This window comes from Poecilia formosa, unplaced genomic scaffold (genome assembly GCF_000485575.1).
Source record: "Poecilia formosa unplaced genomic scaffold, Poecilia_formosa-5.1.2 Scaffold70, whole genome shotgun sequence".
Taxonomy (NCBI): Eukaryota; Metazoa; Chordata; class Actinopteri; order Cyprinodontiformes; family Poeciliidae; genus Poecilia; species Poecilia formosa.
The window spans coordinates 811,477-828,231 of NW_006800009.1; the positions used below are offsets into that span (position 1 = coordinate 811,477).

A 16,755-nucleotide genomic window follows, 5' to 3' on the forward strand; every position below is an offset into this window, starting at 1 on the left:
CATCAAGCGGACAGGAACGGAAGGAGTACACAAGAAGCAATCAGGCAAGAGAAAACAACTTTACGGTTCTTTTACAGAAATGAGCCTGCAGCTTTATTATGAACACGCAGCTCTGATTTGTTTTCTTACACCAATTCTTTCGCATAGATGCTCTACTATAACTGAGCTGAAATAGCAAGCAGTAAAAGCAGCAAACAAAATAGAAAAGGTGGAGATCTTAGCAGCAGAACATTGGAACAATACCAGTGTTTCATGTCAAATGGTTTTTGATTTAGAAAAAAAGTAACTTTCACTTTAATAACCTGAAATTACTTCAACTGCACTTACTGCAACAACGTGCAGTGAATTAAGTTTGAGACAATCCTACATTAAAAACCACAGTGCTGACTACAGCATCAACTATTTATCACAAGTGAGTCTTAATAAATTAAGTTTATTTAAAAAGTACATTTGCTTCAGTAATATAATTTAAAAAGTGAAATTCAAGTTTATTAAGGATTTAATAGGTGTCAACTCTGACAGGCTTCATAACACAAAGTCATTTTAAGAATTCACTTCTTCAAGTTGAGGATTAACCCAAAGCCCAAAATTCACTTTCTTGGAATGGTACATAAAATCAGGAGTTTTGATTTAGAAATAAAATATAATAAATATTAGTATATATATTGTAATATCTGTTCATATAGTATATATAATAATCTTGTCCGTCCAAGCATAAGCATGGAAAGTTATGTGGAAGGAAAATCTGATCAATTATCTTTAAAATTTCCAGAAATAAAGGCTAATGTGTAATGAATTTATGTTTTATGTGTTTTGCCCTTTGAATCAAATTGCTGAAATACGTTGATATTGTGATTTATTGAGAGAAAACTTAAGCAACGCACTACAGCCAGGAACATTCTGATGTATTGCTTGATTTGACTGTTTTCCTGGTTGTGTGTCATGTAGTGTAACACCAGCAACTGCAACTGATTGAGTTTGACTCGCAGTGAGGGTAATTATTGACTCAATGCGTTTGCGCATTATTACAGTGCAATAATACTGACGTCCAGCAGGAGGCAGCAACAGAACATGTTCAAAAAGTATCAACTTTCCTCACTAGAAAAAACAACAAAACTATTTCCTGCCTCTCCTCTGGAAAGTGAAAGTCCAAGATGGCCACAGACGAGTGTCCACCTTAAGGCATGGAAGCCCCAGTTCAGAAACCAGCATGTATCGCCATGGCAACAGTATCTGTGGCTGAGGCAGTAGGAGTCACTGCAGGTCCAGGTACTGAGGCAGAACGTCGGTCCAGAACTGCTTGGATTCTTCTGGTTTCTTCTCCTCTGCGTCTCTCTGTTTGCTCCTTGGAGCGGGTCTGGGAGCTTCTCTCCGTTTCCCTGAAGGAGAAGAAGAAGAAGACGGTGGCTCCGCCCCCTTTGAGCCTGTTGATTTCTCTTTCTTCCTCCATTTCTTTGTCGTCTCTTGCACTTCTTCCTCATCTTCTTCTTCTTCTTCTTCTTCTTCTTCTTCTTCACCCTCTTCTTCTTCTTCCTCCGCTTTTTCCACATCTTCTTCCATTTGATCTTCTTCCTCCTCTTCCTCTTCCACTTCACCTTTCTCCGTTTGGTCTTCCTCCTCTTCTTCCTCCTCCTCTTCCACTTCACCTTTCTCCGTTTGTTCTTCCTCCTCTTCTTCCTCATCTTCTTCCATTTCTTCCTCTTCTTCCTCCTCTTCTTCCTCCTCTTCTTCCTCTTTGCCCTTACCTTTCCCCTCTTGTTCTTCTTCCTCTTCCTCCTCTTCTTGTTCATCTTGTTCTTGATTTTCATCTTCTTCTTCCTCCTCCTCTTCTTCCTCTTCATCTGCTTCTTCCTCCTCCTCGTCATCTATTTCTTCCTCTTCCTCACTCTCCTTTCCTTTTTCCTCACTTGCTTCCTCTTCTTCTTCATGGTCATCTTCACTTTCTTCCTCTTCCTCAGAAGCAGAGATACTTTCCTCTTTGCCTTCCTCATCTTCTTCCATGCTTTGCTCTTCCTCCTCGCTTTTGCTCTCTTCATCTTCCTCATTCCCTGTGCTCCCATGTTCCTCTTCCTCATTTTCCTCCTCTGTGTTCTCCCCTTCTCCTTCCTCCTCATCCTCTGTAGCCTCCTGTTCAGCTTCTTCATCACTTGAAGAAAGCTCTCCTTCCTCCTCCTCTTCCTCACTGTCTTCTTCCCCCTCTCCTTCACTCTCCTCTTTCTCAGTTCCCTGCTCTTCATCAGACTGCCTCAGTTCCTCGCTTTCTTCTTCCTCAGACACGGCCGTGTCACTTCCCTCCCCGCCCTCCTCTTCCTCCTCCTCCTCCTCTTCACTCTCACTATGCTCTCTCTCGGATCCTTCACCGCTTTTATCTTCTTCATCCTCACTCACCTCACAGTCTTCCTCTCCTTTGCTCTCATCGTCACTTTGCTCTTCACTTCCACCTTCGTCCTCCTCGGCTGCCTCACTCGCCTCAGAGTGACTCACTCCTTCACCCGTTTCCATGCCGCTCTCTTCTTCCTCACTCTCGGCATCCTTTGTGTCACTGTTGTTACTTTCTTCACCTTCCTCCTGAACGCTGGAGCTTGTTTTCCCCTCGCTCTCCTCTCCTCCTGACTCACTATCTCGCTCGTCGTTTTCGTCGTCGTCGTCTCCAGGTTCATTCTCCCCTGCAGCCTCGCTGGTTTCTCCTTCCTCGTCCTCGTTTTTGCTTTCCACGTCACTTCCCAGCGCTTCATCATGCTCTTCATGCTCTTCATCACCGGTGTTTGTTTCAGTCAACCTGGAATAATCTTCCTCTTCAGAGCTTCCCTCGTCTCCTTCATTTTCAAAAGTTTCCTCCTTCCTGGTCTGCTCAGCCGGTTCCTGCTCTGATGGATCCTCGAATTCCTCCTCATGTGCTTCGTTTCCTAAATCCGATAAGATGCTCATTTGAGCGTCCTTCTGCGTGCTGTCGTCCCTGTCCTCTGAATCCGAATGCAACGTCGCAGAGAAGGACGGGCGCATAGTTGCGCTCTGTTTGACTTTCGGTGTTTCAGGTTCCGGAGAGGCATCTCTGTCGCTGTCGGCCCGGAAAGCCTCCACACGAGTCACGGCCTCGCTCAGGAGGCCAACAGCTGCGCCTGTGACCCCCGCAGCGGGCAGAAGAAACGCCGCATCGCTCAAAATCTCTCCCCACGTCTGTTTTCCCTCCGGCAGGTCTTCGTTCTCTTGCCTTTGCGTTTCAGGTGGAAGTGTTTCCACGGCAGGACGGTCGGAGGACGGCAAGGATTTAGCTCTGCTGACGGAAAGAGCCCTGGTTCTCGTGGGGCTTTGTGAGGAAACGGCGCTGCTCGAGACTTCAGAAGCGTCTTCGTGATGTGAAGAGATCTGGCTGGGAGCCTCGGTAGCTTTAATCCCGGGTTTGGCTTTGCCGTTACGTTCCGAGCCAACATCAGCACCGTCTTCTTTCCCTCTTTTTCTCTGTTTCACTTTAGGTTCTTCTTCCTTCTTTCTCTTCTTCTCTTGAAATAAATTCTGTTTTTCTGACCTTCTGCCTTCAGTTTCACCCGTCGTGCGTTTTGTGTATATTAACCCATCCTTGTCACCTTTTTTGATGCTTTTACCTTCAGCAGGAGGTTTTTCTGTGAGCTTGCTTTGACTTTTGCCTGGTTTGGGTTTAATCACCTTCACAGGTGTTGATTTCACACTTAAACCCTCAGCCTGAGGAGGCTTAGTAATTTCTGCAGCTTCAAGTTTTTGTAATTTTGAAGGCACCGCTGTGTTTTGAATATTTCTCGATGTGCGTTCGACCTTTTTCTTTGTCGGAGTGGACTTGAGTCGCTTATTGTCCTGCTGCTTCTTCACTTCGGCGGATTTTAGATCAGTGATTTTATTCTGGATCACAGCATCATCCTTTGAGATGTTTTCAGTGGTTATTTCCTTATTATCTGTAACCTTTAGAGTCGAGCTGATCTTGTCTGAAGAAGACGATATGTTCCTTCTTTTTGGAGTCACTTTTAGTTCTTTCTTAAAAGAGTGCTCCGCCACTTGATCTTTTTCACCTTTTTCACTTACTTTGGTCATCGCTATCGGCGCAGGTTGTTGTGTTGTTGCACTTTTCCTGTCACGGTTTGTCGATTTTATCTTATAGAGCTTGCTTTGACCGTCTTTTACTTCTGGAGGTTTCGTTTTGCTGCTGTTAATGTCCTGACGGTTTTGAGATGTGACTCGTGCTTTTTTCTTCCTGCTTTTCAGTGACAACTCCTCTTCCTTTCCGGCGCCTGTCAGAAGCTCTGCTTTGAGGCTTTTGGACGAGCTTCGGCCACTCTTTTGGTCTCCGTGAGCCTCGAGCTCTTTGGCAAGTTGAACTCTCCCGGTTCTGGTTTCCTAAAAGACAGGATTGAATTTTTGTTTTTTAATTTAGATTGTAAAAATGTGTAAACAGGAAAACAAAGGAGATTCCCAACCCAAAACTGAGCTATAAATGTTGCTATTAACAACGGAGTTAAACATTTTAATAAACATTTTAATAATTTTAATATAACCTTCCATAAATCAATGCATAAAATATTATAATTATAGATACATTGTTTAGAAAATACATTAAATTGCTGGGGTATATTTTAAGAATAAGTGCAAAGAAACGTTTGTGCAAAAAAAAAAAAAAAACTGCAGCATTTTCTCTAAGCTCCTTAGATGGGTTATAAGATGACGTGATGCGTAACATTCATATTCATGCGAATTTTCTGTTTAAAAACTAATATACATTTTTATTTTAACCAGCTAACAATGTTTTTACTACAACAGTGCAAAACCCCTCGGTTTAGATTCTCACTTTTATAGCCAAAACTATAAAAAAATATCCTGAAGCTTGACATGTAAAATAGTATTTTACCACCAAAAATAAGATATTTGGTGCGAACAGCGAATATCAGGTCCTGTGTTAGGTCTTTTCCAGTATTTTATTTCCTATTTCTTAAGGCATGACTTTTACCATTCATCTGCTCAGAGTGCTGCCAGTAATGACTACAGGACAAACATCAGGTAAAAAAATAAAAAATAAAAGAAGAAGTCAAATTCATAGAAAAACTTTGACAGACCTTCCAAAAATACCAGGCAAACTACAAATGTCAAGGCGTCTGGAAAAGATTACAAGAAACTCCAGGTCACTGGAAGCAAAATGCAAAGAGGTTATCCATAGCTTAACATTTTGTGACTTTCAGACTCCATTTGGCTTATAATCCACTAAATCTAAGGCTCATGTACAGCGTCTGTCGCCGCTGTACATTCACACCCTCCATGTGAGACAGGACTGGGCCACTGGACGCCACATGTTGGACAAACCTGCTGCACACAACAACAACGCAGGAGACTCTGTCACCGCTTGCTTCAACGCTGGCTGTGGAAACACTGATGAGATGTGGCAAGGCTGCTGCCAGCTTTTCAGAAACACTGTGCGTGCGTGTGCGCGCGTGCGTGCGTGCGTGTGTGTGCGTGCGCGCGTGTGTGTGCGCGCGTGCGCGGCTGTGCGTATGCATTCTTGAGTAAACACACTCTGAAAAGCTTAATTAATGCTGAAACCTGAGAAATCACAATTCAATTTAACATTTCCCTTCAGTTTTAAACTGAGTGGGAAACTGCTGCGGCCCATGTGCTTTCCAGAATACACAAACACACACACACGCGCCTACACACACGTATACAGTATATATGCTGAGGTATGCAGGTTTCCTGGAAAAGTCGGCGAGCGTTCAACTCTGCTGCTTCCTGCCCCGAAGTGCTTATGATTTAGAGCAGAAAGAAGAAACCAGGAGTGGATAACGACGCTCAGCAGAGTGAGTTTTAATGACTCCGTGCTACATCCACCTCCTCCATCAAACATCACAAGCTAATAAAAACCTCTCCTCTCACCATATATGGCAAAAAATCCACATGGTTTCTCTCGTCTTCCACATCTTGGGAGATTAGCCGTCTCCTTCGAGCTTCTCCCTCTGAAACAAGAAGAAGGGACTTTATTGACTGCAGATACTTTAGTTACTTGCTTGACGAATGTATCCGTTCAAAATACCTGTTTGTGGTCCCTTCTGGTCCAGGTTATTATCAGAAACACGGATGAGGGGTCTGTTAGGGCTGCAGGGTTTGTTGGGAGAGAAAGCATCATCATCATCATCATTTAAGGCTCTGCGTGCTGCGCTCCTCACAGCCTCTTCAGAACAGGCAGGACTCCCTGAGTTGTGATTAGCTCTAGACGTGGATGAAGATACAGAAGAGGGCAGCCTTTTGGATTTGGACCTGGAGGAGACGGCGGTGGAGGCTTTACTCCGAGATGAGAGAGATGATTGTGAACGTGGGCTTGGCGGCTTGGCGGATACGGACAGAGATCTGGGGGATAAAAGCGGGCTTGCTGGCGCCGCTTTGGGGGAGGAGGAGGTGGGGGTGGGAGCGTCCGTTGGAAGCCGCTTCAGGTTTGGGATATTTCTGGATGTCTGCCAGGAGGTGCTGAGGAAGCCAGAATTAGGACGAGGTTGGGTCTGAGGCAACTCTCCAAACAGCTCCACGAAGCTCTTCTGAAAACGCAGAAAGAATCTCAGAGTTAAAGGTTTGAAACTCTTCCCTGCAGCCTCCACACGGCACTGCAGAGTCGGAAAATCTGTGTCACACCGCTCCCTGCTGGAGCTAAACTGGGACTGCAACCAAACGAGAAATACTTCCAGGTTTTAATTAAATCAGATTTTGTGGCATTACTATTGTTGATTTTTTATTTTATTTTTTTATGTTATTGAAGGTTTTTTAGCAGGAACGATACAGAAGCCTTTTATTTTTACAGACGTGTTTCTGGATGTCCCACATGATTGTGCTGTTTAAAATGAAAACTGTGTGGGTTTTAGGTTCTCACTTTTTTTCTGTGGCGAGCCCGAGCGGCCAGCGCTGAGAGCGGGACGACTGGAGCTGGGTCCGTCGGAGAGTCTTTGAAGACGTTTTCAGGGTCGTCTGACTCCCAGAAGAAGTCTGTAATTGCAGCACCCTTCTGTGACTCTCCACCCTGACTCTGTGCTGCCGGTCTGGGGACAGCCAGAACCAGAGTGTGGTGACCACCGCAGGACACCTAAATGTATAAAAGACACATAGTAGCTCCGCTGATTATTGTGCATTCACTTGCAGGGTTGAAATTGCACATTTTGGGATGTATTGTCTTATTTATTGTGTTAGCCTTTAACTTTTTCACACTTTGTCAGCTTACAACCACGTACTTTTGTGATATGGACATTTTTTTAGGGCAAAGCATCTGTGAACATCAATCAATCTCAAGTCTTTCCACTGATTCTCAGACTTTGACTGGGCCGTTCTAACACATTAAAAAGGTTTTACTGTGTTGTAGATTTTAACTTTAGATATCTATTTCTATATTTTAACTCTGCTTCAAACTTTCCCCACTGTGTTCCTTGGTCCTCATGATGCTGTTTGTTTAATGTTCATATCACCCACAGAACAAATGGATTTATACTGAGATTAAATCACACACAGTCGGACTCTATTCACCAAACAGGCGACTTTTGTATGCAATTGAGTGCATTGGAGTTTATTTTAGAGGCATCAGTTTGAAAAGTGTTGAACAAACAGAGAGGCTATGCATAATTTTATTTAGTAAAAGTCTTTTTAACCCATTGATGACTTTCTTTCCACTTCACAACCATGTACTACTATTTTTGCATTGGATAGTTACAAAAAAAAAAAAAAGAAAAAATTAGGGCGGGATGTGGCTATAACCTGAGAAAGTGTGGGGAAAAAAAATAAATGCACAAGGTGAGAATATGTTTTCGAGGCACTAAAACAAATAATTATAATAATAATTCTGACTTTTTAAAGGGTTTTTCCATTGTTATTTTCAGTTTGCGAGACTCCTAACTTACCGACTGCACGCTGTACTTCAGGAAACGGGTGCACAGCGTTGGGCTGAACTGGTTGATGAAGTTCTCCTGCTGCAACCCCAGTTTTCCAAAACGGCCATCACCAAACGTGTAGAGCAGTCCAGCATCTGGAGAGGAGACAGGCAAATTTGCATTATTTGACTATAAAACAGGTGCCCCCGCCCCCCCCAAAAAAAAGAACACAAGGTCAACATTTCAGGTCATTTATGTTGTTTCTCCTGTCAAAATGAGTACCGAGAATGAGGGTAACACCTAAGTGAATTTTTTTTTTTTTTGTCATTTTGCAATAACTTTACAATAACACGCTGACTGCTCACAACCCCTCCACATAACTCTGCTTCAAAACATCCGATCACATCGCTCCTGCCGTTCGCAGCACATCAAATATGCATGCGGAGCTGCAAGAGTGAAACGGGAATAGCTTTTTGGAACGGCAAGAAACGGTTTACTTGTAATCACAGCAGTGTGGCTTTCTCCGCAGGCGACGCGTCTGGCGCTGCTGTTGTGGAAGCGCTCCAGCGGTTTTGGCAAATGAAGTTCGAACTCAAACGTCCCGTGGCCCAGCTGACCGTACTGACCCCTGCCAAACGTGTACACGTCCTCCTCTGGCTCAGGGAGACAAACAGCACAAGAGAAGAGAAACGTAACCAGTCACAATTCATGGTCAATTTACTTGTCTGCTGTACGAAAGTATAAATCAGGCGTGTTTGAACTCGATTTACCGGTTCACTGATTCTCGTTTCAGAACGATAATTGAACTTTTCGTTCAGTGAGATGAATTAAAAATAGTGAGCAAAGTTTAAGTGATATTTGCCAGCAGTGTTTCGAACCATTGCTTTATTAATTCAGAAGAGGATGATTCAGAGAAACAGGGGTATTCATAAAGTATATGTGATCATTTATTTATTCATGATGAAATAATTGCAACTTGACTGACCGACCGATCGATTGATTTATAGAGGTACCAGGAACACACATTTTAACAGTTTTCTCTGTTGTTTTATGCAATTTCTCCATAAAATTGCAACACAAATTAAACATATATTGCAAGGAACATATTAACATATTACTGTTAGTAACACTAGTCCCTTTTTAAACCAATTTTCCACAAATTTGAAATGTTTACATGCATTTTAAACAACCGGCAAGACAGAATTGTAATTTTTAAAACTAGATGAGTTATCTAATTGTAAAGGGAAAGAGATTTTGCCGTTTCAGTTTATCCTGTCAACACACCTGTTAGTGCCACAGTGTGCTCCCCTCCACAGCACACCTGAATGACACTTCCCATAATGCCTTGCACTTGCTGGGGGACTCTGTGATTAGCCAGCTGCCCCACCTGGAGCCCGAGTCGTCCATTTGCGCTTTCACCAAAGGTGTAAAGTCCGCCGTGCACTGAAACAGAATTATTGATGGATAAAGCGATAAAAGTCTGGTCCAACTGGGTCAGAGCGGGTCTGGGTTTGGTCCAGCAGCGCCGTACCTGTCACAAACGCTGAGTGGCGATGCCCACAGGACACCCACATCACCGCCTGCCCCACATTCAGCTCTCTAGGTTCGGCTGCAAACGCCTTGTCCCCTAAGCCGATTTGACCCACGGAGTTGTCTCCCCACATGAACAGCCTCCCTTCCTCTGCACACACACACAGAGGAGAGCCAATCAAGCTTAACACCAGTCTACATATGGTTTCCTTTTATTATTTTTTTTTTTTTTGTTTTACGACTAATCAGACCTGTTAAGGCAGCTGAAGTGCCGCTGCCAGCAGCGAGCATTTTGACCGCTGCCGATTCACAAAAAGGACGGAGCAGCTGAAAGGATTTCGTGTTCTTCTTGTGGCCCAAGCCGAGCTGTCCCTTCTGGTTCCTGCCAGCCCCACAGACACAGTGTTGAACTGGAAAAAAAAACATTAAAAAAAAGATACAAAACAAGCACCGGTTCAAAAACAAGACACGTTAGGAACTAAATATTTGGCTTTAATGCAGAAATATGACAAATCCACGTTTGAGATTGTTTTGTTTTGCATCTTACGTGTGCAGACAAGCGTGTGATCTCTCCCACAGGCCACAAGCTTCACCTTTTCAGGCTTCAAGGCTGAGAAGTAAACAGACTGTTACACAAGTCTAACAAGGACAAAGTGGTTTGCATTTGAATGTTTAAGATGTCACGACTGTATGACTGAAATGTCCACATATATTGGCATTTTCATGTTTTCTGAAATGTCATTAAACCAAGCAACAAAGCTTTAGTCCTGAGACAACGTGCTACATTGTCTCAGGACAAGCTCAAGGCTTGTAAGACAAGCCTTGAGCTTGTCTTACATCTTGAACTTTTTTTCAGATTTTTTTTTTCCTAAAACACAATTATATACTCATTATATGTTATATAAGATCCCCCAAAACACAAAATATATATTCCATGCAAGACACTATGTTAGTAATAAAAACTTACTAAAGTTGGTCTATATGGATACCTTTCACAGAGGTTGGTTTATTGGCATCTGGTTTTATCTTCAGTCCCAGTTGGCCACCAGTATTACCACCAAACATGAGCAACCTCCCATTTTCTGCAGAATTATAACAAAAGTCTGCTTTTATTTACTTTTTTTTTTCAGCAAAAAAATACACACCCTTAGTCAGAAATCCGCTTCTGACTGAAATGTTTGTGTGTGTGTGTGTGTGTGCGTGCGTGTGTGCGTGTGTGTACCTGTAATCACAGCACTGTGCTCTTTGCCACAGCATATCTCCACCAGGCGGTCATTTTTCAACCAGAACTGACTGGGGACATCGTCAACAAAGCTGCTCTTCCCAAATGTGAAGATGGCTCCTGTTTCTGAGGGGGCGTGGGGGTAGTAAAAAAAAAAACAAAAGTCTGTGTGAGTCACCTCTCTGCTGCTGCCCTGACAAGAACAGTGCTTCAAATCTAAGCAGGTCAGCAAGTTACCGCAGTTGTCTAAGTTAACACCGGCCAAATCCCAGCACAAGCTGCTGTCAACTCTCAGGAGATTTAAGCAGCAGCGGACAGAAATAGCAACAGGTTTACAAGGTTTGCACGGTAGAAATGCAGAAACTGACACTTTAAGGAGGAGAGGATGTCCGCTCCTACATTTATATTATTCTAACTAGGCTTGGTGCCTCTCACCAGGTATGTCTGCATCGGTCCGGCCAGGCATCTCCTCCCTTCTCCCCGGTCAGCAGCTCTGTGCAGACTGCTGCTGTAGATCAGGGAGAGCTCAGACTGGACTAAGCTGGACTCGTGCGACCCATGGATCTGGCATAGATAAATAAACGACTATATGGCTTGCAAAACATAATAATAAACAACCTTAAAATAAAATTAAACTAATTCAGAGGCTTACAGCATTTTTAATCTTAAATGGTAGAGAAAGGAAAATTTTAAAAAGGTATTTTTACTTGCTACGGTTGTATGTGGGGGGCGGGTGGCGCTCGTTTTCAAAGCATTAAAATTTTAAGGTTTTTATTTGAGAAACCTCGGACCAAAACTAGGACTTGGGGATACTGAACCGACGAACCTACTCAAAGTAACATAAAGAGGGTTGAAAAAGATTTTTAAAAAAAAACCCACAGAAAACAAACTTCTCTCTCTCTCTCCCCGTTGCCCGATGGTGATGTCGTCATGGCCATGTTGGACCCAGACACCGCTACATGTGCTCGGATGTGGGTCCGCTCCTCTTCCTTTAACCGGGAAGACGATTGGAGTCATCGGTCCAACGGGGAGCGCAGGCTGGCGTTTCTGAAATGTTATTGTTGTGTAATTTTACACCACTAGAGGGCGGTGTGGTTGCGGTGACAGGAGCGTCTCAATAGAGTTTTACCCATCAAAATGACATACTGAATACACGTGTCTTGCTGCTAAATTTCTTCATGTAACTTCTGTGTACTGTTGTTACGAAAAGCCATTCTTTCTTTGCTATTGACGCTTTTTTTTAACCGTCATTCTGCCAATTTATGACCTTTCAATGGTTTCACCAAGCCTAAACTGAGCACTGGTTTTCTAGCTGCAGCTGGGACACGACGACGATCGCCCTTCGGTGATCAGTTCCCAGCTAAACTAAAAGCAGCCCCAATAAGCAGCTGTAGTTTAAATCTCTCTTAAGCTCCACCCACTCGCAGAACCGCAAAGTCCCCCCCCCCGGCTATTAAAACGTGCGGACCCCATAACTCACTGATCCAAAAAGTCGCTGATCCTTGCGCTCTTTTTAATTTCCTTTAAACTGCGATGCCTTTAAATCGTTTCTCTGTCAACAGTTGCCTTTTAAAATGTTTGAAATCTTTTTATTACAACCCGCAAAGAGGATTTAGGTAAGCAACTCCAGCTTATTTAGAGGTGATTTGCACTAAAAACCATCTCTTGTCATAATTGCGTGGTTGTGTAAGTCTAAATCATACATTTTTGCTGCCTTTCCAGAGGTGGAGCAGCTTCCTTGAGCTCAGTGAGCTTAAAAGGTCGCAGCTGTCTCACACTTAAAGATTTCAGCTCCGATGAAATCAAGAAGTTGCTGTGGGTATCAGCGGACCTCAAGCATCAGATAAAGCATGGAAAGCAGGTATTTAAACTAAAGGGAGCATTTTTTTTTTATTTATTTATTGGTAAACAAGTTCATATTTGCTTGACAGAGTTTGAAAGAAGCCAAATGCTATTTCTATTTCAGTATCTGCCTCTTCTGCAAGGAAAGGCGATTGCAATGATATTTGAGAAGAGGAGCACCAGAACAAGAATGTCCACAGAAACAGGTGCTCAGTTTGTATGTCAGCATCTACGTGGGGATTTAACAGAGAACTGTGTTGCTTTTATTGCTTTTTAGGACAGAAAATAGTGTAACTGCATGTGCTCCGGTGGTGTTCTCTGCTCTGATACTCTTACTGTCTGTCATTGTTAACAGAAACAAAAGATCTGCTGAAAGGCAAATTTTCAGGGCAAGCCTGTGACAAAACACAGAGCTTCATCCACTGGGTGCAAAACGTTGCTTCATTTTTGTCACATTACAACCACAAATTTCAAGTCATCCTGTTGTGGTTTTACAGTTTAGATCAACACAAAGCATACACGTTATTATTCCTTTAAAATAAAAATCTTAAAGTGTCTAGCACATTTTACTCTGACGCCTGCAAATAAAATCCAACTGACAGTATTCAGAAGTCACCTACTCACTAAACAGAGTCCACCTGTCAGTAATTTTATCTCAGCGCGGGGGGAAAAAAACTGAGGTTGGAGAACCTTATTGATCAAGTGGCATCGTGAAGACAGAAGAACACAACGTACAGTTCAGAAAAAAAAAACACACAAATAAAAGTGTGGAGTTTAAATCAGCTTTTGGTTGTTAAAAGACTTCCTACATACAAAAAGACTTTGTGTGGAGGAAAACAAACGCAACTGTGCATCAACCTGGTAAAAGATACAGACTCTCCTTCCATCAGGACACAACACTAAACACACAGTCAGAGCTACAAATGAACCGTTTAGATCAAAGCATATTCATGTGTTAGAACGGCCCAGTCAAAGCCCGCAGCTTGTTCCAACTGAACATTTGTGGTAAGGCTTGAAAACTGATGTTCATAGATGCTCTCCGCCCAATAAGACAGAACATGAGACATTTATTTGTGGTGGAAACACTAGAAGACTTGCAGTTGTTCTTATATCCAGATTCAAATTTGAAAACTGTGCTTCATTTTCTTCTGTTGGTCTATCACACACACACACACACACACAAAAAAAAAAATCACAGTAAAACTTATTGACATTTGTGGGTGTAATGTGATAAAATATGAAAAAGCTTAGGGGTTATAAATATTCTTGTGAGATCTATTTTCCATTTAATGTGTAGTATGTATGTTCAGAGTGTTATTTTTATGAAATAATTTCCCAGTGTCTGAGGCGATTCTGAATAGAAAAGTTTATTCATATTTCAGGTTTTGCTTTGTTGGGTGGACACCCCTGCTTCCTAACCTCACAGGACATCCACTTAGGAGTAAATGAAAGCTGCACCGATACGGCAAGGTAACGCGCGCGCACACACACACACACACACACACACACACACACACACACACACACACACACACACACACATCTATATTATGTAAACTTGTGGTGCTGCTGTTTTTCCTGAAAGCGGTGTCTCCTATCTTTCTGCACAGGGTTCTCTCTGGACTTTGCGATATCGTTTTGGCGCGGGTTTACAGTCACTCCACGCTGGAGGAGCTGGATCGAGAGGCTTCCATCCCCATCATTAATGGACTCTCTGAACTTTATCACCCCATCCAGATTCTGGCAGACTTCCTCACCTTACAGGTGCCATTTCCCCCCAGCATTCTGCAACTTTTATACATGATAAACTTTCTTAATTTCCGCTGTTGTCTTCTAGGAGCATTATGGGTCTCTTAGTGGACTTACAGTGAGCTGGATTGGAGATGGAAACAATGTCCTCCACTCCTTCATGATGACTGCTGCCAAACTGGGGGTTCATCTAAAGGTTGCCACACCAAAGGTCCGCCTCTTCTTCTCAGACCATCATGGGTTCTGATGGGTTTTCCTGTCTCACTGAATACCCCGTCCTCCACAGGGTTACGAACCAGACAAGGGAGTAACTGAAGAGGCGCAGAGGCTGTCCAAACAAGTGAGGACCTAGACTACTTACAGTCATTTATCGGTTAACAATATTCACCGCCAGTTTTTTCTAATCGCAGCATGGGACCCAACTTGTTCTGACCTCGGATCCGATGGAGGCTGCCCATGGCAGCAATGTGTTGGTCACCGACACCTGGGTCAGCATGGGCCAGGAAGAGGAGAAGAAAAGGAGGCTAAAAGATTTCCATGGCTACCAGATTACAATGCAGGCAAGCAAGAAGAGGCTTGTTTTCTACAAATATCAGCTAAATTACTCTGTAGAGCCTTCTCATTCATATCCCTTGAGGCTTTTCCTATATTTTCTCATGTTACTGCCACCAAATGTTGATGTATTTTATTGGGATTTTACATGACCTGCAATATTTCTTTGCAAAATATCTCAAAGCTCAGACTAATGGAGAGCGTTTTTGAATATCAATTTTCAAGTCTTTCCACAGCCTGTAACAGGTTCCTGTCCAGGACTGTATTTAGGTCTATTCAGCTTCCTCCAGAAGAAAACCACCCACACAGCATGATACTACCACCACCATGCTTCACTGTAGAACCAAGGTGTTCAGGGTGCAGTGTTAATTTTCAAAAGTTAGTTTGAAGCTCCTCAATAATTTTCTCGATGACTTGTCTGAGTTTCTGAATGCACAGCATACTTTGTATTTTGTCCTTTTCTCTTTCCAATTTTGTGACAATTTGCGAAGGTCTGTCACATTGAATCCCACTAAAGCGAGTTGACATGTTTGGTTGTAGTGTGAGAAAATGTGAGAATCCCAAACTTCAGCAAGTCTGAAACCATTTCTGGACACAAAACCCCAAAGCCTATTAATTAGTTGTGTCACTCCAGCAACTTTAGCAAATATTTATTTTAATTTTTTTTTGTGGTGGGGACGGACTGGATGAACACAGACCGGAAATGTGGCCAAACCAAATTGGACCTTCCTGCACTGCCTTCCCCGGAAGATGGAGGAGGTGGATGACCAAGTGTTTTACTCATCCCGCTCCCTCGTCTTTCCTGAGGCTGAGAATAGGAAATGGACCATCATGGTAAGATAGCAGGTAGATACTTCATATTTACTCCTCGTCATTCTTTCTGGTTACTAATATCAGCCGTTTTACCTTTTCCAGGGTTTGATGGTTTCTCTTTTGACCGACTACACTCCACAGATCTTTATGCCAAAGTTTTAAATTTAACGTGGAATTTATTTTGGACCTACTGATGAAACAACATGTGTTAGCAGAATTTGTGTTTACTTTTATAATTGTTAAACTTACCAACAAGGAAACAGTTTCTGAGTTATTGAAATTTACTTACATTCATCTGAACTTGATGGAAGGTGCCAGCAATGAATAAAAGGATTGTGTGCGTTGTGATTGATTCATGTTGTAGTAAGGTCACAACTTTATCCAAAAGCGTTTTTGAGAGATAACTTTGTTAGATTAACTTGAGTTCAGCTCAGACGTGGGTCTGACTCTGTGAAAAAGCGACACCAAGTGGTCAAAGTTAGTAACGCGTCCCGGTGTCTGATTGGAAGACGGTAGATGACGCGTTTTGCTTGAGATGGGAATTACGGCCCTTTTCCTGGATCCTAATAATATAGCTTGTCTCTGTACATAACACTTTGGTTTCATATAACTATGCAAAGTTTGGGTATAAAATAATTTTCCTTTATAAGACTGCACAGCTTGGGGGTAAACAGAGAGACACCCAAGACAGATTACTATACATGCACATATTAATATCTAACGGCAATCTAAAACCAAATTAACCAGACATTCATGATTTTAGATAAACACTGAAATAAAGTGTAAGTTGTAGAAGTTTACAGTGAAATGTTGTTAAATTTGTGTTTATTTACAGAATGTTTTATAAAAGGTAAAAATACAAACACAGTTTTGGAGGACTTGTTTCCATGTGGACAAGGCTTTACTGTACTGTACCTTACTGTCAATTTAAACTTGCCTGCATTAAAGAAACACATGGTTAAAATAACACAAACTGTCTCCCACCTATAGAAACCGCCATTACAATAGTGAATCTGTCTCTCCTTTTCTCCAACTTCAGTTTTTTTCTCTATCTTATATCTGTATCATACAGATATAGAATATTTGCACTATTTTTCATACAGACTGTGTGCTGTGAGCATGTGAAAACAAAATCAAATTTGTTGGTTATGCACATAAACTGATTCTGATAAATGACAGCCCTCGTTT

The 16,755-nt window shown here is 42.5% G+C and overlaps 2 protein-coding genes across 2 annotated transcripts; one reads left to right on the forward strand and one right to left on the reverse strand.

The window, feature by feature from the left end:
• Positions 1–1,254: 1,254 nt before the first annotated feature.
• rpgra (retinitis pigmentosa GTPase regulator a) lies at positions 1,255–10,364 on the reverse strand. Its single transcript, XM_016673082.1, has 11 exons — positions 10,357–10,364; positions 9,937–9,999; positions 9,641–9,799; positions 9,391–9,540; positions 9,144–9,302; positions 8,357–8,512; positions 7,890–8,014; positions 6,875–7,084; positions 6,047–6,545; positions 5,890–5,969; positions 1,255–4,365 (listed from the first exon to the last, which is right to left on the reverse strand). The coding sequence occupies exons 3-11, from the start codon at positions 9,678–9,680 to the stop codon at positions 1,255–1,257; spliced, it is 4,530 nt and encodes a 1,509-aa protein (XP_016528568.1). The 5' UTR covers positions 9,681–9,799; positions 9,937–9,999; positions 10,357–10,364.
• Positions 10,365–11,753: 1,389 nt separating this feature from the next.
• On the forward strand, positions 11,754–15,923 carry otc (ornithine transcarbamylase). Its single transcript, XM_007555398.2, has 10 exons — positions 11,754–12,227; positions 12,334–12,472; positions 12,578–12,659; positions 13,836–13,923; positions 14,064–14,217; positions 14,291–14,413; positions 14,489–14,542; positions 14,613–14,762; positions 15,451–15,588; positions 15,670–15,923. Exons 1-10 carry the CDS (start codon positions 12,145–12,147, stop codon positions 15,727–15,729), a joined length of 1,071 nt encoding a protein of 356 aa, XP_007555460.1. The 5' UTR covers positions 11,754–12,144; the 3' UTR covers positions 15,730–15,923.
• Positions 15,924–16,755: the final 832 nt, after the last annotated feature.